This window comes from Drosophila persimilis, unplaced genomic scaffold (assembly GCF_003286085.1).
Source record: "Drosophila persimilis strain 14011-0111.01,24,50 unplaced genomic scaffold, DperRS2 tig00000124-arrow-pilon, whole genome shotgun sequence".
Classification (NCBI taxonomy): domain Eukaryota; kingdom Metazoa; phylum Arthropoda; class Insecta; order Diptera; family Drosophilidae; genus Drosophila; species Drosophila persimilis.
This window is the reverse complement of record NW_020825294.1, coordinates 4358225-4378624: the sequence shown is the minus strand read 5'-3', so window position 1 is coordinate 4378624 and position 20400 is coordinate 4358225. Positions and strand designations below refer to the sequence as shown.

Below are 20400 nucleotides of genomic sequence, written 5' to 3'. Positions count from 1 at the left end.
ATGGGAGACTGGTGAAAAAGGGAGTGAAATAAAAACAAAAGCGCAATGTTTTAAGTAAATAAATATGACACATAAATACAAGAAAACAATGATATAAAAAACAAAACCATCTCAAAGAGAAAAACAAAACAAAAAAGGATATTAAAAAAAATCATTGGCAACAACAAAGCCAAACCGACGAAGCGACAGGGACAAAAAGAGGAACAGAAAGAGGGACGGGGAGGGGGACGGGGACGGTGGACGGGGATGGGGACGGGGAGGGGGAGGGGGACCGACAGTTAATTCCGCGAAAGAGGAAATTACAATTCATGCCCTTTGGCGGGAGAGTCCATGATTATCAGATCGAATTAGTGTCTGACTCTGGGCCGTGGCGGTGGCCCATTCCCTGGCTCTGGGATGAGTGTGTCCTGGGGCCACATGTGCCACACATTCTTGCCTCTTCCCTTTTTTTTTGTTTGTTTTTTTTTTGATTGCCGACAAACCATTTGAATGAACTTGGAACTTGCTGCGTGGCTTTTGTTTTTTTCCGCCAACAAACGCTCTGCAACAACAATTATGAGAGTGTCCCAACCCCCCACCGTCCCCCCCGCCACTGTCTGGCTTTGTCCTGAATCCTGTCATGACCAGAATGTTGCCCTTTTTTTTTGGCTCCACTGTGTGTTCATTTTACTGTCACAAAAAAAAAAAAAGAAAAATTGTGACAGAATTTGGCTTTTTTTTTTTTGTGGGATCTTGGAGGTGGTCGAGTGGTGAGTGGATTGGTTTGTGGATTGATTTATATGATTGTATTCAGTGACTGGTTCAATTATGGAAGTTTCAAAGATGCTTTTAACACATTTTTGCTGCCACTAACAGATGATTTTTCTATAAAAAATAATTTAATTACAAGGAAATTGTTTTGTAAATTTATTTTTAATTTTATTTTAATCTTTGCCCCTGTCTCTCAACTATAATTTCTGCTTAGATTCCACCAGTGATACCACATAATTTGTTCTAGTCATTATTAATTGAATTTGAATGTTCCTCAGCCTCAAAATTGATGGAAAATTGATATCCAGAGACAGTGTCTAGGGGCAAACAAAACCAAAAAGGCCACCAAAAGCCATAATCAACAGACACATTAATTATATTAAATACTTTTGAGTGCCTTTGGGGGCTCTTACTCTCGGCCCAATCGCTGCCGTTGACTCATTATGGTAAAGACATGTGTTAATTTATGTAACTTTCCCAAAATGCTTTTTGTGACGTTCATTAATCATTTGTGCGAGAGATTTTTCATGGTTCATGGCTCTCTCTCTCTCTCTCTCTCTCTCTCTCTCTCTCCCTTTCTCTGTGTGTGTGTGCCGCTGCCTACTCTTTTATGTTTTTTGTTTTTTTTTTTAGTTAATTGTTGGCGCTGTAAAATGTTTATGCGTTTTTGGCCAATAACCGACTCTTTGGCTTTGACTAATGTGAGTGCCGCGCGGCGTTTTCACGTTTTTGTCTCAATGATTTATTGCCATTGACTGGACAAAAGTCATTTCTTGCCTTTTGGTTTCTCTCCGTTTCTTGTGTGTGTGTGTGTGTAAAACAAATCAATCATATTGGAAATTAATTTTGATTTCCAGATAATGCTATATATAAATAATACCAGAGGGGAAAAGTAGTTATAATATTGCATAAGCAAAAATCATTAATTTTGGGAAATTATTTATAAATTTAATGAGTCATTTAGGCATTGATTGATTTTCGAAAAGTACAAAAAATAACTCATTTAACAAATTCTTCATAGTTGATGACACACTTTTTTTTTAATCTTTGTAATTTTTTCTGTGACTCCCAGTAATAGTAAACAACGTAATTTGAATTATGTATTTTATATGATTTTATAAGCAAAAATAAAAAAATATATTACAATAAAATTAAGAAAAAATATTTAATAGAAAACTTATTGAAAAAATACAAAATTAAATATTTTAATACAAATATGACTAAAAATTTAAGAAATACATAAAACAGGAGAGTATGTAAAAGATATATTACATGTATTTACATTACATTTCTCATTGATCTGGATTTGTTTTCAGTATTTTTTTTTCTTTTTTATTAGTATTATTATTTTGTTTGAAAAGTACAAAAAATAACTCATTTAAAAAATTCTTCAAACTTGATGGCACGCATTTTTTTTTATTCTTTGTAATTTTTCCTGTGACTCCCAGTAACAGTAAGCAACATACATAATTGGATATGATTTTCTAAGCAAAAAATAAAAAATATAATCAAACAAAATTTAAAAAAAATTATTAAAAAAAAACTTATTGAGGAAAATAAAAAATTAAATATTTTAATACAAAAAATATGACTAAAAATTTAAGAAATACATAATACTTCCAGTAACAGTAAACAACTAAATTTGTATTATGTATTTGATATGATTTTATAAGCAAAAATAAAAAATATAATACAATAAAACTAAAAAAAAGAAAGAAAAAAAATATTTGTATACAAAATTGAAGAAATACATAAATAAAACAGGAAAATTTTTTAAGTAAAAAATTTGTTGTCTATAAATGTATTTATATTTTTTTTTTTCTCATTGATCTGGATTTGTTTCATGCATTTTGTTTTTTTTTATAAATTAACATACAAAATTTGTATTAAAAAACATCTTACTGTCTCTTGCCTGAATCCATTTATGGTTGCGGAACATTCTGAAGTGCTGGCAGCCTTGCAACATGCTGCCCAACTGGTGGCAAAGCGAAAGTAAGCCAGTGAGTGAGTTTTGCCCGTTAGCCAAACAGCACTACTCGTACATACAGTGCACAACATGAGTGTAATTACAGTGCGTACCGGGTGCAGGCATCTTTCGAAAACAAAGCCCATAATCAGCATTAAGGCGTGCAGAGGCCATTATTAAGTTGATTACAATTTTGGGATAAGCCCCAAAAGCAACGAAAAGCTGTTGCGCCTATGTGTGGGTAACACCCCAGAGAGAAGTGAAGATCATTTTGCACGATTTATACTTACAACCCATATATAGATGGTGGGGGGGACTCTACCCGAGGCTAGAGTTTGCGGATGGATAATGAATACTGACGCTGCCGCTGATGAGTGGATGGTAGCTTCTCTACTCTCTCTCTCTCTCTCTCTCTCTCTGTCTGTCTCTCTGCGGCTGTCGGTGGGGCACATCCATCAATCGTGATGTTTAACTGACAGTTTGGGGCGTTGCGGGTTCTCAATTTTCATGGCCATGGCTCTAAAGAAAAAAGAGAAGAAAAAAATTCCATTTACCAGTCAACCCAATTTGTTGATCATCAATCATTGATATCCACTCCAGTCGACTCGACTCTGCGCCATTCACTCGTTTAGTTAGTTATTTAGTTGCTTGATTATATTATTTTTGTTGTTGTTGTTGTTGTTGTTGGACTGAAATCTCTGTAGCATTGACCCATTGAGGAATTTTGTTGCCGCATGTAAAATGGCTTAAATGAATATAGCCAAACAAAATTTAATTAGCCATAAATCAATGAGTTTATTAAACAGTAGCCAGCAGCCAATCATGCCAAAACGTTTTCCACCAATAAACTGCCACAAATTGGCTAATACCAAATGGCGTTATATGTCGACCTCAAACTCCATCTCTCCACCGGCGACCGACGCCCACAAGCCACCTCTCAGGGGGGGCGGGGGGCGGGCTGTGTGGGGGCACACATTAAAAATCAGTTAAATTCAGACACAGACAGAAAATGTTCATAAACAATTTCCATGGGCCCGGCCCGCACAGCCAACGCCACGCAATGGACCTCTCACTGTGCCGGCTGTCGAGAGGCGCAGCTGGATTTAGCGACTGGTTATACTGCCACGGATGGAGGGGACGGACTCTGCCACGGACGATGGACTGGGATTGCGACTCGGACTGGGACTGCGACTCGGACTGGGACTGGGACCGGGACTGGACTTCTGTGGTGCGGTTGGATGTGCCACCAAAAGCCATTTGGCACATACATTTCAAACATTTATGGTTGTTATAAAGCATTTAACATTATTATGGATGCCATGGGGCATCTGTTACAATCTGAATTGCAGCAGCAGCAGCCCCAGCAGCCCCAGCAGCCCCAGACCCATAGTCAGGCTTAAATAATCACTCTGTGGTGTAATTAGCAAAATATTTATTGATATTTCGTTTTCCAAAATGTACGTACAAACATATATAAAAATTGCCACTGCAATTCGGTTTTTGGAAGGAACACATGAGCACATGTTGCAGGTACATACATATTTACATATATTGCTCTCGATTGGGGGTTTTCGAATTGGTAATTAATTCCCGGAATTTAATTGTTTTTTTTTAATTTGATTTATTCACTATTTTATTTGATTTATTTTAGTTTCTATATATGTATATATATTTTTTTTTATTTTTTATTTTTTATTTTTCATTGGAGGTTTAATTATTTTTTGAAATTATTTACCCTTTATTTAATTAGTATTTTTGTGTATATATTTTATTTTTATTTTTGATTTCAAATTAATAATTTGTTCTAAGAAATTAATTGAAGTTTTAAACAATTTATTGATTTCTCTGCTTTCATTTATGTATTTTCTATTCTATTTTATTCTATTTTTTAATTTTATTATATATTTGTATTTTACTATATTTATGATATAAGTTTTTAATTCAATGTTTCATATATTTTTTCTTTTTTTCTATTTTTAGTGCAAAGTCTAAAACTGTTTTCATTGATCGACACAAAGGAACGATAAAGGTAAATCATTTTTATTTAATTTATGTATTATATTATTTTGGGTGTTTGGACAATTCCCCATTTCTTAATAAAAAAATTTTAAATAAAATTGTTTGAATAAAAAAAAAATATATTTTTCGATAACTACAGTATTTTTTAGATTTTTAAAACACCTCCAAACCTGATTGCCCTAGGGAAGATTACGGCACAATTTGCCCATAAGTGAATGGCCAATAATCCACCAAAATGCCAAGAATATTAGTATTTTTTTTAAAGAAATCAAGCTTTGATTTCAAATTGAATGAATATCATTCCCCTAAGATCATAAGATACAAAAATCGTAATATGTGTAATTGCTTAAACGTATAAGAAAATATTTGTGATTTTTGTATTTCCAAACCACTATAATATTTCTAAGATCCTACCCCAACAAATTATTCCAAAGATGTATGTATATTTATCGCATTTATTTGTTGTTGTTTTTATTCGGCTTGGTCAGCAATCTACTACCGAATCACGTTTGTTAATGTTTTCCCCCCGAAAACAGAAACGAGGCGAAGAAGAAACTTGACAAATAAGTTACGCTTAATTTTGTGGCAAGCGTTTAAAAAACCGAAACACGCAACAAGGCAGCCACCTAAAGCAAAACCCATTAAAAGCGACGCGACACTTTTGATAACGAAATTCAAAGCCCCCAAAAGCCAAAGCCAAAACCAAAAGTTGAGCTTAAAAAAAAACTAAAAAAAAATATACATACTACGGAGTATACCGAATCGGAGGCGAGCAGCCATAAACATTGAATTTTACGACGCTGTGTGGTCTCATTTGACATATTGTGGGCTTTACGATTCCGAAATTAATGGCACCACGGCCCCAAGACGGTTAACGGATTGGGGGTATTTGGGATCTTGGCTTGGTGCCGCACCGGTTTTTTGTGCACAGACGACAGCCTCATCAGTTAATAAGACACATACCCATTTTTATGGCATTAAACGACGACAAGTGAAACATAAAATATATATTTACTTAATTTTTATGCACGACTATGGCACACAAAAATAATTTGCATTGCAAATTGATCAGCGCGTTTGGTTTTTTTTTTTTTTTTTTTGGTTTTCTAAAAAGCTTTTTCGTTTTTTTCGGATTTCGTTTCAAATAAATCGTAATCAACTTTATTTACGATCTGATTCCACAACAAGGCATTCATTCATTCATTTACATTCCCTTCGGTTGGGCCAAGCTTAATTAATTTGAAATTAATTTTCCATGCCATGGCACTGTCGCCGTCGCCGTGCCGGGCACTGAATTTATGATTCAATTGCATTAGGTGACATGTAAATTCCACGGTTAAGCTAATTAAATGTCTACCTCGTAATGATTGAGGGCTCTGCGATTAAAGGAAATTAAAATGCAAGCTAAATAATTATAAAATGTCCATTTGCTTAAGCGTTTTATCGATTGAGTTACGCAAATGGAACTAAAAATCAATTTCAATTACATTTTCTATCCATCGAAATGGAAGAAAAATCAATTAACTAAACAAGAAAATATTTATAACAGGAACTAAGACCAAATCGAAATCGAAAAATCGCGGCACACGTGCCGTGACACTATGATGAATAAAATAAAACAAGATCTTCCACCTGTCATTCCGTCGCTTAAGCTGGATTCCCTCTAAAATATTCTTTTGATTATATTTCTGGGTTGGTGCTACGATAAGAAACGAAGTCTGACACTTGAATGTATCTCAGAAACCTTTCCTACCGTACCACTATTATTCTTGCAAAATATTCTTCTAATATTTACTGCATTAATATTTATATTCATGCTGATTGAAAGCAGATTAATAACGTGAATGATATTCAATAACCCAAAAGGGCCGACCATCGGCCTGTAATTTGTATCGTACGCTTTTGAGATAGGAAGATTTTGTATGCCCCGTCGATGATAAATCATTTTCCTTGCGGCTGGTCCATAAATTGCAGTTTTCAGGTGCCTGAAAACTTTTATCATCAATTCCTGCATGGAATACGAGTTACATATTTATTTTTATATGCGATTTCTTTTCACTTTCCATGGCGGCAATTGGAGTATTTTTTGTGGATTTTTGGCAAGTCCTTTATTCATCGTCGCATGCCCATAAATCAAATATATTTACGAGTATCTCTCTAGCTCTCTCTCTCTCTCTCCCTTTCTCTCGTGTGGCTACAATTTGTTGAACAGACAACCGCCTCGGCGCACATCCTGGCGTTATCCTGTTGCCCTCGTTTTTGTTGCTGTTTTACAAATGACTGTGGAATATTTATAAGCATCATAAATTTAATTTATGTCGCCGCTGTGCCCCGCTCCGCGTTTATTGTTCGCATAATAAACGCTCCACGAAAATCCCTTCTCGACCCGAGAGACGACCCTGAATCCGGTGTTACGGGTATCCGGGTGTAGGGTAATTTATTATTTGTATACATTTCATGTGCGTCTGTACGGCACGCACTTTCTATAAGATATAGTGCGAAAATTGCAGTGGCTATTATTTTTTGCCACCTTTTTTTTGCGGCAAATATATGATTAATGAGGATATTTCTTCATTGTCGATGGGTTGTGTTTAGTGAATTATATTTTATTATTTGCCCAAGAATTGAAGTAGGTATTGACTCCCAAAGGAAAGCCAAAAAGTATGATATCTATCCATGAAATGTATCTCAAAGTCGAAAGTTCTAGAATGGTTTCCTATAGAATATTGAATCCGTTTACAAAAAAATCGCATTACTCGCATTTACTTTGGAAATGGTTTGCCTGATTTTATTTTGGTATACATATAACAACAAATATTTTTTTGGTTCAAAGATCGATGAAAAATTCTCAATGATAGCCATGTCCATGAGAGATTCCGTGTCCGTGTCCATGGCCGTGCTCCTGCTTTAGAGAGTAGCCACTGGTATGAGAGCCGCCGCCGCCGCCGCTATGGCCATGCCCATGACTGTAACCCTCATGGCCGTGACTGTACTCGTCATGACCATGTCCGGACTGAGCGGAATGCTCCTCGAACTCAACGTGACCGCCCTCATAGCCGCTGCCATGACCGTGTCCATGTCCGTGCTGCTCGGTGGCCACCTGATGATGATCGTAGAGCTTCTCGCGCTGGACATGGGCCTGGAAGCCGTTGTGCTTGTCAGCAGTATAGTGGACAGTGCGCTTGTGTCCGTCGGCGTCTATCAACTCATAGTGTCCGGTAACCTTATGGCCGTGACGTGATTCACTGTGCCCCTTCACATCGCCCGTTTTGTGATCCTTGACGCCGTAGTTGAAGTCGTATTCGGCATGCGAATCATGATGATCGTCGTGATGAGCCTCCTCATGATGTCCCTGATGATCGTCATGCGATGTCAAATGCACCGAGGCATGACTCGAGGCACCACCCTGATGGTGCTCGTGACCGTGAAAAGGAGCTGCCCGAATGGCCGCAAGGCCCAACAGGACAACAACAATGAAAAACTAAAAAAGGAACTCGAATTAGGGATTAAAGCTGATGAAAACCACCACAGTATGGTCTCTTACCGTCTGGGCCATGGTACTTTAGCTAGTTTATGAGTTGATCTAAGCTAGAGACTACTGTTGTCCGAACACCAAACCAAAGTGAACTGTACTAAAATCCAGTGATAGTTGGTGCTTTTATACCCTGCCCGTCTGGGGAGCGTAAAAGTGTTTGTAACTTTCGAAAAAAAAACCTACAACTAAATCGGTCTTTAGTTACGCCCCAAATTTGAGCTGCAGTTCAAGTTCAGGCCGATTGCTTTTCTTTTTGCGCCCCGGCGTGGCCTGCAATTATATCTGACGGTCGACCCTAAAAGAAAAAAAAAAAAGGGAAAGAAAGAATGCCCAATGTAGTAATTCATTGTAAAATTTACTGTCGCAACAATTGCCAATTTAAAGTGGCATTGTTTATGCATCGCATCGCTGTCGTTGTCGGGCATTATAATCCCCCTTTTGGCTGGCTTTGGGGATTGCGGATGAGGATGAGGATGGGTTATCCACATCCAAGAACAGCCAACAAACGAGCCAAAAGATTTATATGCCTGACAAACGTCGTTGAGTCGTTGACGTCAATCAGGCCTGACAAAAAGTCATCAGAATTGCAGTTTGCAGTTCTCTGTCTCTCCTGTCTCTCCTGTCTCTCTCTCTACCCCCCCTGAAGCTTGTCTTCTTTTTGGCCAGATCACCAGATCGCCGTCTTCTTTATTCTCCTTGATCCCGATCCTCATGGAGCTACCGTCTGTTGTCAGTCCTTCTGTCTGCCTGTCAGTAGTCAATCGGCTACCGGTCTGTCAATGTCGTGTCGCCTTCATCAAAGGCCGCTTTCAACTTGACAATGGGATGGATATTCGTTCTGTTTGTGTAAGGATTTGTGAAAGTGGATATAGAATCCAAAAAGGGGAGCTGAAAGCAATTTTATTCTGGTTTTTTTGTCCGTATAATTTGCATTTGATGCGTGAATTAGCTGAAAATCTGATAATTGGTTGATGAGAATTTCCCACAGGAATGAAAAATTATTCACGATATATGTATGTATATTATATATATTTTTGAGACAAGTAATGACCATAAATTTTAATTTTTTTAAGACTAGATTTCGAGTTGTCTTTAAATTTTGTTTAAAATTTATATTTTCTTTGATCTGGTTCCTTTGAGAGGTCTAAAAATAGTTATATCCATTCATTTATGCATCCTCTAAGCTGTCCTTTGTTCAAATATTATGGCTAAAATTCTACCACAAGAAGGTCGGTCTAATTGATTCTTATTATGGTAGTAGGCCTTTGCTTTATGCATTTATAAGTCGATCCGATGTCTCATCACTTCTGGCATCCTATGTACCGGGTGCCGACTGTCGCTGGTCAGTATACGGCTACGGCTCTGTGGCTCTGTGGCTCTGTTGTCAGTCAAAGAGGACTCGGCGGAGGGCTGGCTGCGAAACGCAACTTTCGTGGTTGCTTGGTTCGTTGGGTTTCGTTGTCAGTGTCATTTCTGGCTGCGTTTTGTGGGCACATTTCGGCTGCTTGATTACTCATGTCAATCAGGCTTCCAAACAGCGACGACATGCTGTCAATCTTTGTGTCATGGCCGCTGAAGTTGTTGGTTGGCTGGAAGGATGGATCCGATGGATGGCTGGTCGGTTGCCGGTTGCCGGCTGCCGGTTGTTGTTGTTGGTTGGACAACAAGTACGCTTGATTGCCGTGGCCCAAAAGGCATAGCCCCAGGCAGAGATAGGGGCAAAAGGCAAAGGAATACAAAAAAAAAAAAAAAAACAGAGAACTGATGATGCCACAAAGGTGCTCTCAGTGGCTGTGGCAGTGGCAGTGGCAGGGTAAATGGCAGTGACAGTGACAGTCGCAGTAGCAGTAGCAGTAGCAGTACTTGATGTTGTTGCTGCTGCTGTTGCCATTCGATTGATGTGCATTGTATGTAAATTGGGCGGTCGTTTTCGCATTTGATGCCCTGTCAAGGGATAATCAACAGCAGAAGAAGCAGCAGCAGGAGCAGCAGGAGCAGCAGTCCCGACATCATAGGGACAGCTTTAACATCGACTTGCAACTCATTATACAAGACTGAATGAAGCATATAAAATTGTCCCTTACTCGGTTCTATAACGAGCTCAAGAAATACGATCGCAATGTTTCGATAATTTTTCCCTTCAGCACCATCTCATGCCATAAATATCCACCTATGCTTGACATTTTGCTTGGCCGTGCCTCGTCCTCCTGCCGAAAATTGAAAACGACAATATTCGTTTGACAGGACCCCGTCAACTGTCAGATCCAAGCGAAACATAAACTGCCACAGACATCCGCAATCGTCGATGGAATGAGGGTGTGGGAACACTGGTCACATCCTTCGAGGGAATGTACTATCATTATGCAGCTGCTTAAGTTTCAGCAGAAGATTTATAGCTAATTAATTGTGAGTATTTCGAAATGAATAAAATATGTAATTGTGGAACTTTTGAATTTATAAATCCTTATAAATACAATATTTGAATCTAAAATATATAAAAATATACTCCCTACTAGTGAGTACGAATGTGGACCAGTGTAATTTTTATTTTTGGTTCCGAAGTCGATCTCTTACTCCCTAACTCTCTTCGTCTAATACCCTTCTATCCCAAGCGATATATCGATACTCATCAGCTGGTTAAAGGGCTGCCAACCCTACAGCCCAATATTTATTCCATTAAAATTAAAAAAAAAAGTTCAAACTTTTAAAGATTTCCTGGGTGGCATTTCAATTATTTACTTCATTTATTTAAATCATTTCTGGCTTTCATTTTGATTTCGTTTTCTCTTGATTTTTCGAATTAAAAAACTACCAGATTTATTATAAATTATCTTAGCATTGCCAGATTGTGGTTTGGAATGGTTATAGCCATATGACTTTAGGCTTTGCCACAGACAAAACCCAAAATTAGTGCTCTTACACAGCCAGACAGTCAGGAATATTGGATCTAAAGGATCTATAGGATCCCAGGACAACTAGAAAGCCAAGCTGACGTATCCCTCGCTCTCACTGCATGATTTTCCCGTAGGGCTATCGCTATATGCTATAGTTAGCATACTCTCTTTCCCTCTCACATTCTGTCTTTCTGCAAACGAGGCAAAGGCCAAGAATAACGGCCACAAAAGTCTTACGACGCGATAAAAAATGTATGGCACTCGACGAAATAGTTTCTGCAAGTAAATTCTTGATAAATGATGGATGGTATTTCTTCCACGATTGTAGGAGCATAGGCCACATTTTTTTTATCAAGATAATCGAATGAAATGAAGCTCTAATACTCCAGTGAATTTGCCCCAAAGTGCTGTGGGAGCAGTTTAAAAAAATAATAAATTTAAAGTGGTTTTTAGTTGTTTTCTTTTTGGTTGGATTTCCTATAGGGAATTGATTTTTTGGGGGCTAAACAAATATAATATTTCTATGGCTTGTTTAGTTCGAATCACACTCGGATACCGATCGCATCGAAAATGTCGTGGAATATAGTTTGGATATTTGTTATACTCTTGGCAATAAGTTCGTTTAGTGATCAAAAGATTTTGGAAAACATCAGAGAGGATTACTGTGAAATATACTGTAAAGATGAGTGCAAAAACATTAACAGTGACAGAACGTGCTACAAAAATGGATCATCTTTCATTACAAACGATTATACATTGAAGTTACAAGATGGACTTATGAAAATCATTCGGGTGAATAATGACATCAAAGAGTGGAATATTGCCGCAGTTTCCCATGAAATTAATGTCCAATTGGAGGAGTTATATGTCTTCAGACCTCATCATAGCTCCACACTTCGTCCTGGAGTATATTATCTCAGAGGTCTTGGTGTACAAGAAGCATCGACATATTTTTTAACTGGGAGCGATTTTAGTGTAAATGAGAAAAATCTCAATTATTTAAATGGCTCAACAGAATTAAAGATTTGTGTTGAAAGATTTATAGATTTAATTAACGAATACATTAAGATGAGCCTGAATCATCTCAAGAAGATTCGTATTGAATATAATCCAGAAGATCAGAATATATCACTAAATGAAACTATCAAAAACAGAAACAGAATATTCTGGTTAAACGAAAATACTTTTGCAGGAAAAATAAATTTAGAATGGCTTATCTTTGACGGTATGGATATTAGAAACCTTACCCCAAATGTTTTCACCGACTTGAAAAACTTAATGTTATTAGAGTTCCAAAATGTCGTTCTAGAGGATTTCTCATTCTTAAGGTTCGTATGATCTACAGTTTGGAAAATTATTCAAAGTAATTGCTACTGTTTCATGAACATCAGGAAATGTTGTTTTCCATTTCGAAAAGTCATTTGTTTTATTTTTTTTTATTTTAGGTCTGAGACTCTTCAAAAGAACTTAGGAATAATTGATCTGAATGTCAGTCAACCGATTGATATGAAATATTTTGAGGGTTACTCCAACTTAAATTACATTTCTGCTAATGAATACAAACCCTATAAGAATCTGACAGCCATCATTTGCTGTAGAAAGTATCGTAATCACTGCAAGTTCATTGTCGGAATCAACGGAGAAAAGTGTCCTGATAAATGCATATGTGCATACTATTGGAATCCTTCTATTTTCGATATAATTTGTTCAAGAACGAAAATTCCACCATTGCCCATTCCGATTATTGGAAATACGAGTCTAAACTTCTGTGGAAATGATCTAGAGGAGCTCCCAAAAAACACATTAAGTGGATATAATGACATACAAAAATTAAATGTATCCGATGATGGATTAACGAGTCTTAAAATGGATCGACAGCCAAAAATACTGTTTGCTTTGAAAATCGGTAAAAATTTCGACCAACCAGTCGATGATAATTTGATACTGACCCTTTCAGATGGTAAGGATTTAAAGCAGACGGCCAACCCATGGATTTATTGTGATGACAATATTACGATGGAGTTTCAGCATAATATGTCTCTTCAAGCACTTCTGGCGAGCTCAGCCCAACTTTTACATTATAATTTGAATGCACCGTGTTCTGATGGATGCTCTTGTTGCTTCAACCGCAGCACAGATTACTTCGCGATCAACTGTACGCATTCCGATATGCAATTGTATCCTGACCTTCCGCATTCCCTACCCTACAATGCCACTTTGCATCTCGATAAGAACAGAATTGCCAGCATTAAACCATCATTGGGTCACGCTTCCCTGAGAAAACTGTATTTGTTTGAGAACCAAATAGTGGACTTTCCATTCCACTTGATTCCCAAGAACATCACACATTTGGATCTTCGAAAAAACAAGCTGGAGGCTCTCGACGATCAGGTGGTCGATTTCTTCAGAGACCGTGAGGGAAGCACCAAGCGGAAGATCGAACTATCGGGGAATCCCTGGACATGCGACTGCAGAGCAAAGTCCTTCCTTTCATTTCTGAGGCAGAAGGAACCGCTGGAGTATATCGCCGCCCTGGATCGCTGTAATATCTTCCCTTCAGGAACGTGTCCGGAGGCCTGCATCTGCTGTTTGGATAATTCTACAGTGCCTTCATTGCTTATCGACTGCAAATCTAAAGGACTCAAAGCAATACCTTTATTACCCACGCTGATATCTGGAGAATCGACCCTTCACTTCGAAGGGAATTTTCTCGAATCATTGCCATCCAATTCCCTGCCCGGATATGCAAAGTTGGCACATCTATACCTGGCCAACAATCGACTAACTGAGATCGACCAACTTCCTGAGAACATAATAACTCTCGACATAAGAAACAATAGCATTTCGTTGCTGAACAAGCAGATGCGGGACTTCTTCGACAAGAGATTAGCCGCCAACTCGCAGCTGAAACTCCTACTCTCTGGGAATCCTTGGACTTGCACTTGCGAGGAGAAAGACTTCCTATTCTTTGTGAGAAGTTCGAAGTACATTGAAAATCTAAATGATATATACTGCGGTGGAACGGGAAAGGTCCTGAACCTAATGGATGAGAGCGATCTATGCCCTTCAGGCTTGGTGCACTATATGACTGTCGCCATTTCCTTCATGATAATAATCTCAACTATAAACTTGATTGTTTACTTCAAGCAGCCACTCCTGATCTGGTTCTACGAGCACAATGTATGTATGAGCCTCGCCGCCCAGCGGGAGTTCGAAAAACAGAAGAAGTTCGATGCGTTTCTATCATTCACCCACAAGGACGAGGAGCTCATCGAAGAGTTCGTGGAGAGACTGGAGAATGGCGCGTACAAGTTCCGACTCTGCTTCTATCTGCGCGACTGGCTCGTGGGGGTGCCCATTCCCGAGTGCATCAGCCAATCTGTGAAGGACTCGAAGCGCGTCATCATCCTGATGACGAACCACTTCCTGAAGTCGACTTGGGGGCGACTGGAGTTCCGCCTCGCTCTGCATGCCACCTCCCAGGACCGATGCAAGCGCCTCATTGTGGTCCTCTACCCCGAAGTGGAGAACTTTGATGATCTCGACAGCGAACTGCGCTCCTACATGGTGCTGAACACGTATCTCAAGCGAGATGACCCCAATTTCTGGAACAAGCTAGTATATTCTATGCCTCATATCAATGTGCAACAAGAACCTGATCCAGAGGCAATAGAGCTGTCTGTCATTAATCCCTTTTGAATTTGTATCTACAAAATTGTATCAAATAGAACATTTGCCATCTTATGAATATAAGTATGTTGGGCTCTCACAAATATTTGCATCCACTCTTTTCTCCCTCTATCTCTTTCAGTATGCACTCTCTCTGTCTCTCTCTGAACTGATTCCCTCTCACGAGTACAGCAATAGAATAGGCAAATGGCAAGAATAACGGCCAGTACCCACAGCCTGCAGAAGATAATACACTGAGCACAATTTAATCAACTAAACCAACTGATCAAAATACACTAAGAATCATATAACGATCCAATATATTTGTACAAGTAATCAGAACAAATGTGCTTCAATTAAAATTCACCTTTTCAAAAAATGTAATATCTAATAATATTATACTTATTTTATACCACATATTCTTTATCTTGATATAAACTGTTACAGTATATTTATCATATTTTTGTATTATTTGTACTAGAGTTTCCTCTAAATAAATCAGGAAGCGGGTTTCGTAAATTACATTCCCTTTTTCATATCTTTTTATCTTTCCGAGAGAGAAATATAAAATATTTACTTTCCTTATTAATAATAATAAATAATTTCCAACTCACTTTATTGAATAATTTCATTATTGGACTTTTTCTGGCCCTTTGTTAGACTTTCAGAAACATTCAAAATTAGAGGCTCAGAAATGTGCTTATTTTTCCCCACCCTCATCCGTGTACAGTATGTATAAGTGGATAAAATATAACCAGGAGACGCTGAGGACGTACAAAAAAATGCGTCAAGACAATTCACAGCAATTGCAATCGAACAAGAAACTGGTTGGTTGGCCATAAAGTTAGCTGTAATCGGTAATTGCGATAAATAAAGTAAGTGGCCAGCGAGACAGCGCACAGTGGAACTCTGAAGGAGGTGTTGAAGCAGCAAAAAGGGGTGGCGGGGAGGGGTTCTATGTTGTCCCCCCGATTCCAGAGTGTTGACAATTCTCGTCAATTACGTTGTAATGTCGTCGTCGTCGTCGTCATCGCAGTTCTGCCTTCGACGTTCCAGTTCCAGGCTTCCAGGCTTCCACTTGATGCATTGCTTGACACATTATGATGCTTGATTTGTTGTCATGGCAATTTTGCCACCATCCTGTCCATGCCTCAAATGGCATTTAGCCAATCTTCACCTCTGTCTCACTCTGTGGCATCCATCCACTGAGGCCTTTTGCCTCTTCTGTGTTATGTGAATTTTTCACTATGGACAAATGAGTTTGTCGCGGCCTTTTTGCGTTATAATTACAAAACGTTTTTGGTTTTTGTTTTGCACCACTCTCTGTGAACAGAAATAGTTAACAATGCTACAACATTGCTGGGCCTACCAGTTATTAATGGTTAAGTCTGCACATGTTGGCATTTATCGGGTTGTTCTTCTCTTCATATGGCAACGTTTTCTCTTGCAAAACTATCTCTTTCAGGAATTTCTAATGCTTTCAGAATGTAAATGAAAACTTCCATCAATGTGTTGGCTGATTTCCTTCAATAAATATAGTTTAAATGGCGTAAAAATAAGAACATTTATGAAGGGTATGGATTTTGGAGCACAATTAGTACCCAGATCTATATATATTTTCTAGGGATCTTAAGGGTTATTACTTTTGTGATAAATATAAAAAAAAAAACTTATTTCTGATTTGTATTAAAAGAGTTTTAAATTTAAATTAAAAAGTAAAAAAAAATTCCAATTTTTGATTAAATTATCTACAGAAAATTTATTTGCATAAAATATTGTTTAACCCCAGAGATGTACAAAAAACCAAATATAAAAAATTAAAAAAAGTTTTTATATTTTTAGATACAAATTTCAAATTAAAATAATGTTCAATTTAAATTATAATTTGTATTTTTTAACAAAAGCTCTTTTTTTAATTTAAAAATAAAATTATGCCTCCATTTAAAAAAAAACAAATTTAAAAAAAATTTTAAATTTTTTTGTATTAAACAATTTTTATATAATTTTAATATTTTTTTTTAAACAGTAATTTATTTTTTTTTATTATTATAACAAATTTAAAAATTTTTAAATAATTTTTTTAAGAAATTAATTATATCTTTGATGTCTTAAAAAGATACGAATATTATGGAGTCCGCGCAGAAGAATCTTAAGAACATTTCTGTTCTTCAACTTCGAGGCATTTAAAGTAGAGAATTTCGCAAATACCATGAATGACAATCTGTAGTTTCTATGCCACATTCAAACATTCAAACAAAATAGCTTAACAATTGACTAGAACTTGCCCGAAAACAGGAAGCTCATCGATTAATCAAACTGTCACCCGACAAACACTCGAGAGACACCAAACTCCTGACACAATGTTCACACTCAGATCAAGCGCTACTCGTATGCGAATGGCCATTCATATTGCTCAATCAAAACCATAAAAGAATAGCGTTTCGATGAAGGCAGAAACCAAAACGAATTTACATAAAAATTACGTTAATTGATTGTAAACTTGAATATATTTGAAATGAGCCGACAGCGCCAGAGGGTACATAATCATGGAGTTGGATAGCCACAGCCTAATCGCCCATAGCCTGGTGTAATTGTCTCCCATGGTGTCGAGCTCCAACAGCTCCATTGTACACCGATATATAGAAGCAAATTATGCACGCCGGCCTGATAGACTCTTTTTCACAAAACATCTTACCAGTCATTATAAGCAATTGTCATTAATGACATTTTGGCCGCCGCAATACTTAAGACATTATCGTGGAGAATACATCCCATATAGCGAGAGCAAAAAAAAAAAAAAAAAATCAAATTAAGTAGCATTTCCTGCCACTTGAGTGCGAGTCCGAGTCCGATACGGAGTCCGTTTTCCATGTGATCTTTTGGCGGCAACCAATAATTATATGCGCCATAAACGCTCTGTCATCTCTCTGTATCTCTCTGGGGTCTAGAAAATGCAGATTAATGCCAGCTTTGGTCTGGTCTGGTCTGGCCTGGCCTTTTGTCATGAGCATAATTTTCTCATCGATCTTGTGATTAATCATAAATTGTATGCCCGAGCCCCGGGACACATGTGTTTCATTAAAGTAACTGACTTTTTTATACACACATCCAACATATCGTTTTTTCTTTTTTCTTTTTCCTTTTCTTTCGATTTGTGTGGCGGCATGGCTCTTATGGATTAATTTAAGGCCTGTGGGGGCCTCCACGTTTGATTACACATCTGCTGGCATCAGCTACCAGTGTTCCACATTTGATCGATCTATCAATGATATGTGGGCCATTATAATGGAAATGAATTGTGTACGTACGAGTATCTGTGGAATATGAATAGAGGTTTCACAGCAGGTATTCTTTATATTCGGAGTCGCATTTTGTATTATATTTTGGAGGTTTGAAAAGTCATTCTATATTGATTATAGATTAAATTTTAAGTTAAGATAGAAAAAAGCGATGCCTCTCGAAATTTGTTGCAGTTTTTAAAGGAATTTAATTTAATAGATGTTGCATATAAGAAAGTTTTTTAGGGTCTAAAATGTTGAATAAAATACGAATAGAAAGGTTTCGATTTTTTTTTAATATTATATGGATTGTTTTTTTTATATTTTTTTTTTTTATTTGACGTTCAGTTATTGATAAAAATTATCAAATGAAAAATTATGTAAATTAGTTGGAATCTATTCATACAAAAGGGATGTTTAATGGGAAAATCTCTAGAGATTTGGCTAATTTAAAGAGAGAAATATTAGTATTTCTTATATACCATGACGATCCCAGCAAGGAGTTTTGTATAAAGATATTTGTTAGATCTTCTGATAATGGAATAATTTTTTTTTAAACTCCTAATTTCTTTTTTTAACTCCTCAATCCTCACTTGATCAATAAAACACACTATTTACAGGAAATCATCAAGAGGAAGCCCTGATATATGATATATATTTCTCATGTATAAACAAATACCACCTGTTCATATTCTACCCTCTTTAAAATTAGCCAAATCTCTACAGATTTGCCCATTCAACATCCCTTTTATAAGAATAGATTCCAACTAATTTACATAATTTTTCATTTGATCATTTTTATCAATAACTGAACCTCAATTAGGTCTCTCCTCTCCATTTTGAGCCAGAAAAGTGACAAACGAGGGAGAGTCCTGGCGTTGAATGTGTGAAGGATCTTTGGTACCTAATCAGTGGCCACCAGATCTGCTCACACACAATGGGCATACAATGTGATGTGTAGAGTATATCGGGTTACCTTCACCTTGTGTCTACATCGAATTTCACAGTTGTATGAACCTGAACCATGCCGATGACGATACGATACCGATTGTCAGAGATTAGTTGAACGAGAACGTCGGGGATAATGGAACAGACGACGCCCAGTGTACTCGTCACTCGTGGTGTATTGTATTGTTTTCAATGGAACTACCGGATTTTGTTGCGATGTTTATCTTAATTCGTTTGTTTTCATCAAATTACAAAATTGCGTGTGATAACAATCACCAGAGAGAGGGTCTGATCGGGTCTGATCGGGTCTGGTCGGGTCTGGTCTGGTCTAATCCCTGACAGACAGACAGGCATTCAGTTTCTTTTGAGAGCTGTCCATCATGGAATTAGATATTTATCATAAATGTGCAAGAACCCATGAAGGCTTCCTCCTCACACTCGAAATCCAATACACCCCGAGGTACGTATACAATGTATGGCCGGCCTCCGACCCCTAAGTGCCATTGTATTTGACTGTCTGTCAGATTTGCGCCCAAAGGTAGCGCCCCTGCCCTGCCCTACCCTCCGCTCTCTCCCTCTCTCTATCACTTGTTGTGAGAGCCATTGTGTTACATATTTTGTCAGTTGTCTACCAAGTGTATCTGCTCTGCTCATCTCTCCCTTCGGCTTATTTAATGCATAAACAATTATTTCCATCAGGATTTCACAAAAAGTCGACAAAAGCAAACAACAGCTGCTGCTGCCAGAAGAGTGGGAAACTGAGAGTCCTTTTTAGCTTCTTTCACAAACTGGATTCTCGTTTCGTTTCGTTTCGTTTCTGGATTTATATGTGCTATGTTGTGCCTAGCGATTAGCACAGAGGTGAGAATAGATTTTGGTAGAGAGTAAGAGAGAGATTTTGCTGCGAACAGCAACCACAAATATTTGTACTTCACAAATGGAAAAACCTGGAAGAACAGGCAAGAACAGGCAAGAGTTCTTTAATTACTTAAAAACAATCTGTGGACCCTGGGTACGTAGAGGAAGAGTGTGATTAGCAAATGTTAGGCGTCTACGAATAAAGGAAACCTTTCAACAGATTATCTGGATATTCAGTGTTCAGAATGGCCAAGAATTGGCAGAAAAAGGATACTTAGTTTAAGCAAAAGCAACTTTAGCATAGGAATAGCATCTTATAAACTCCTTTTCCAATAAAATGGTACTAACACTCCTGAGCTTAGCAAGGGCAAGGCGTGTCACGCGTCTTGCGGCAGCGCCCCTCTATCTATATGTCTTCAGCGGATAGCCAGAACTTTCGGGGGGTTCTGGTAAAGAGCCCCTTTATAAAATGGGAGATATATC

The 20400-nt window shown here is 37.7% G+C and overlaps 2 protein-coding genes across 2 annotated transcripts; one reads left to right on the top strand and one right to left on the bottom strand.

The window, feature by feature from the left end:
- Positions 1–7572: 7572 nt before the first annotated feature.
- On the bottom strand, positions 7573–8291 carry LOC6593903 (histidine-rich glycoprotein). Its single transcript, XM_002018744.2, has 2 exons — positions 8280–8291; positions 7573–8216 (listed from the first exon to the last, which is right to left on the bottom strand). The coding sequence occupies exons 1-2, from the start codon at positions 8289–8291 to the stop codon at positions 7584–7586; spliced, it is 645 nt and encodes a 214-aa protein (XP_002018780.1). The 3' UTR covers positions 7573–7583.
- A 4498-nt stretch (positions 8292–12789) lies between these two features.
- Positions 12790–14912, top strand: LOC6593904 (protein toll). The gene is made up of 2 exons (XM_026987485.1): positions 12790–13070; positions 13122–14912. Exons 1-2 carry the CDS (start codon positions 13031–13033, stop codon positions 14861–14863), a joined length of 1782 nt encoding a protein of 593 aa, XP_026843286.1. The 5' UTR covers positions 12790–13030; the 3' UTR covers positions 14864–14912.
- The last annotated feature ends 5488 nt before the right edge of the window (positions 14913–20400 follow it).

Bases quoted from the DNA above. Each gene is read 5' to 3' on its own strand.
- LOC6593904 (XM_026987485.1), top strand. From the start codon at position 13,031: ATGGATCGACAGCCAAAAATACTGTTTGCTTTGAAAATCG. The intron at 13,071-13,121 runs GTAAAAATTTCG...TGACCCTTTCAG, and splicing joins ACTGTTTGCTTTGAAAATCG to ATGGTAAGGATTTAAAGCAG.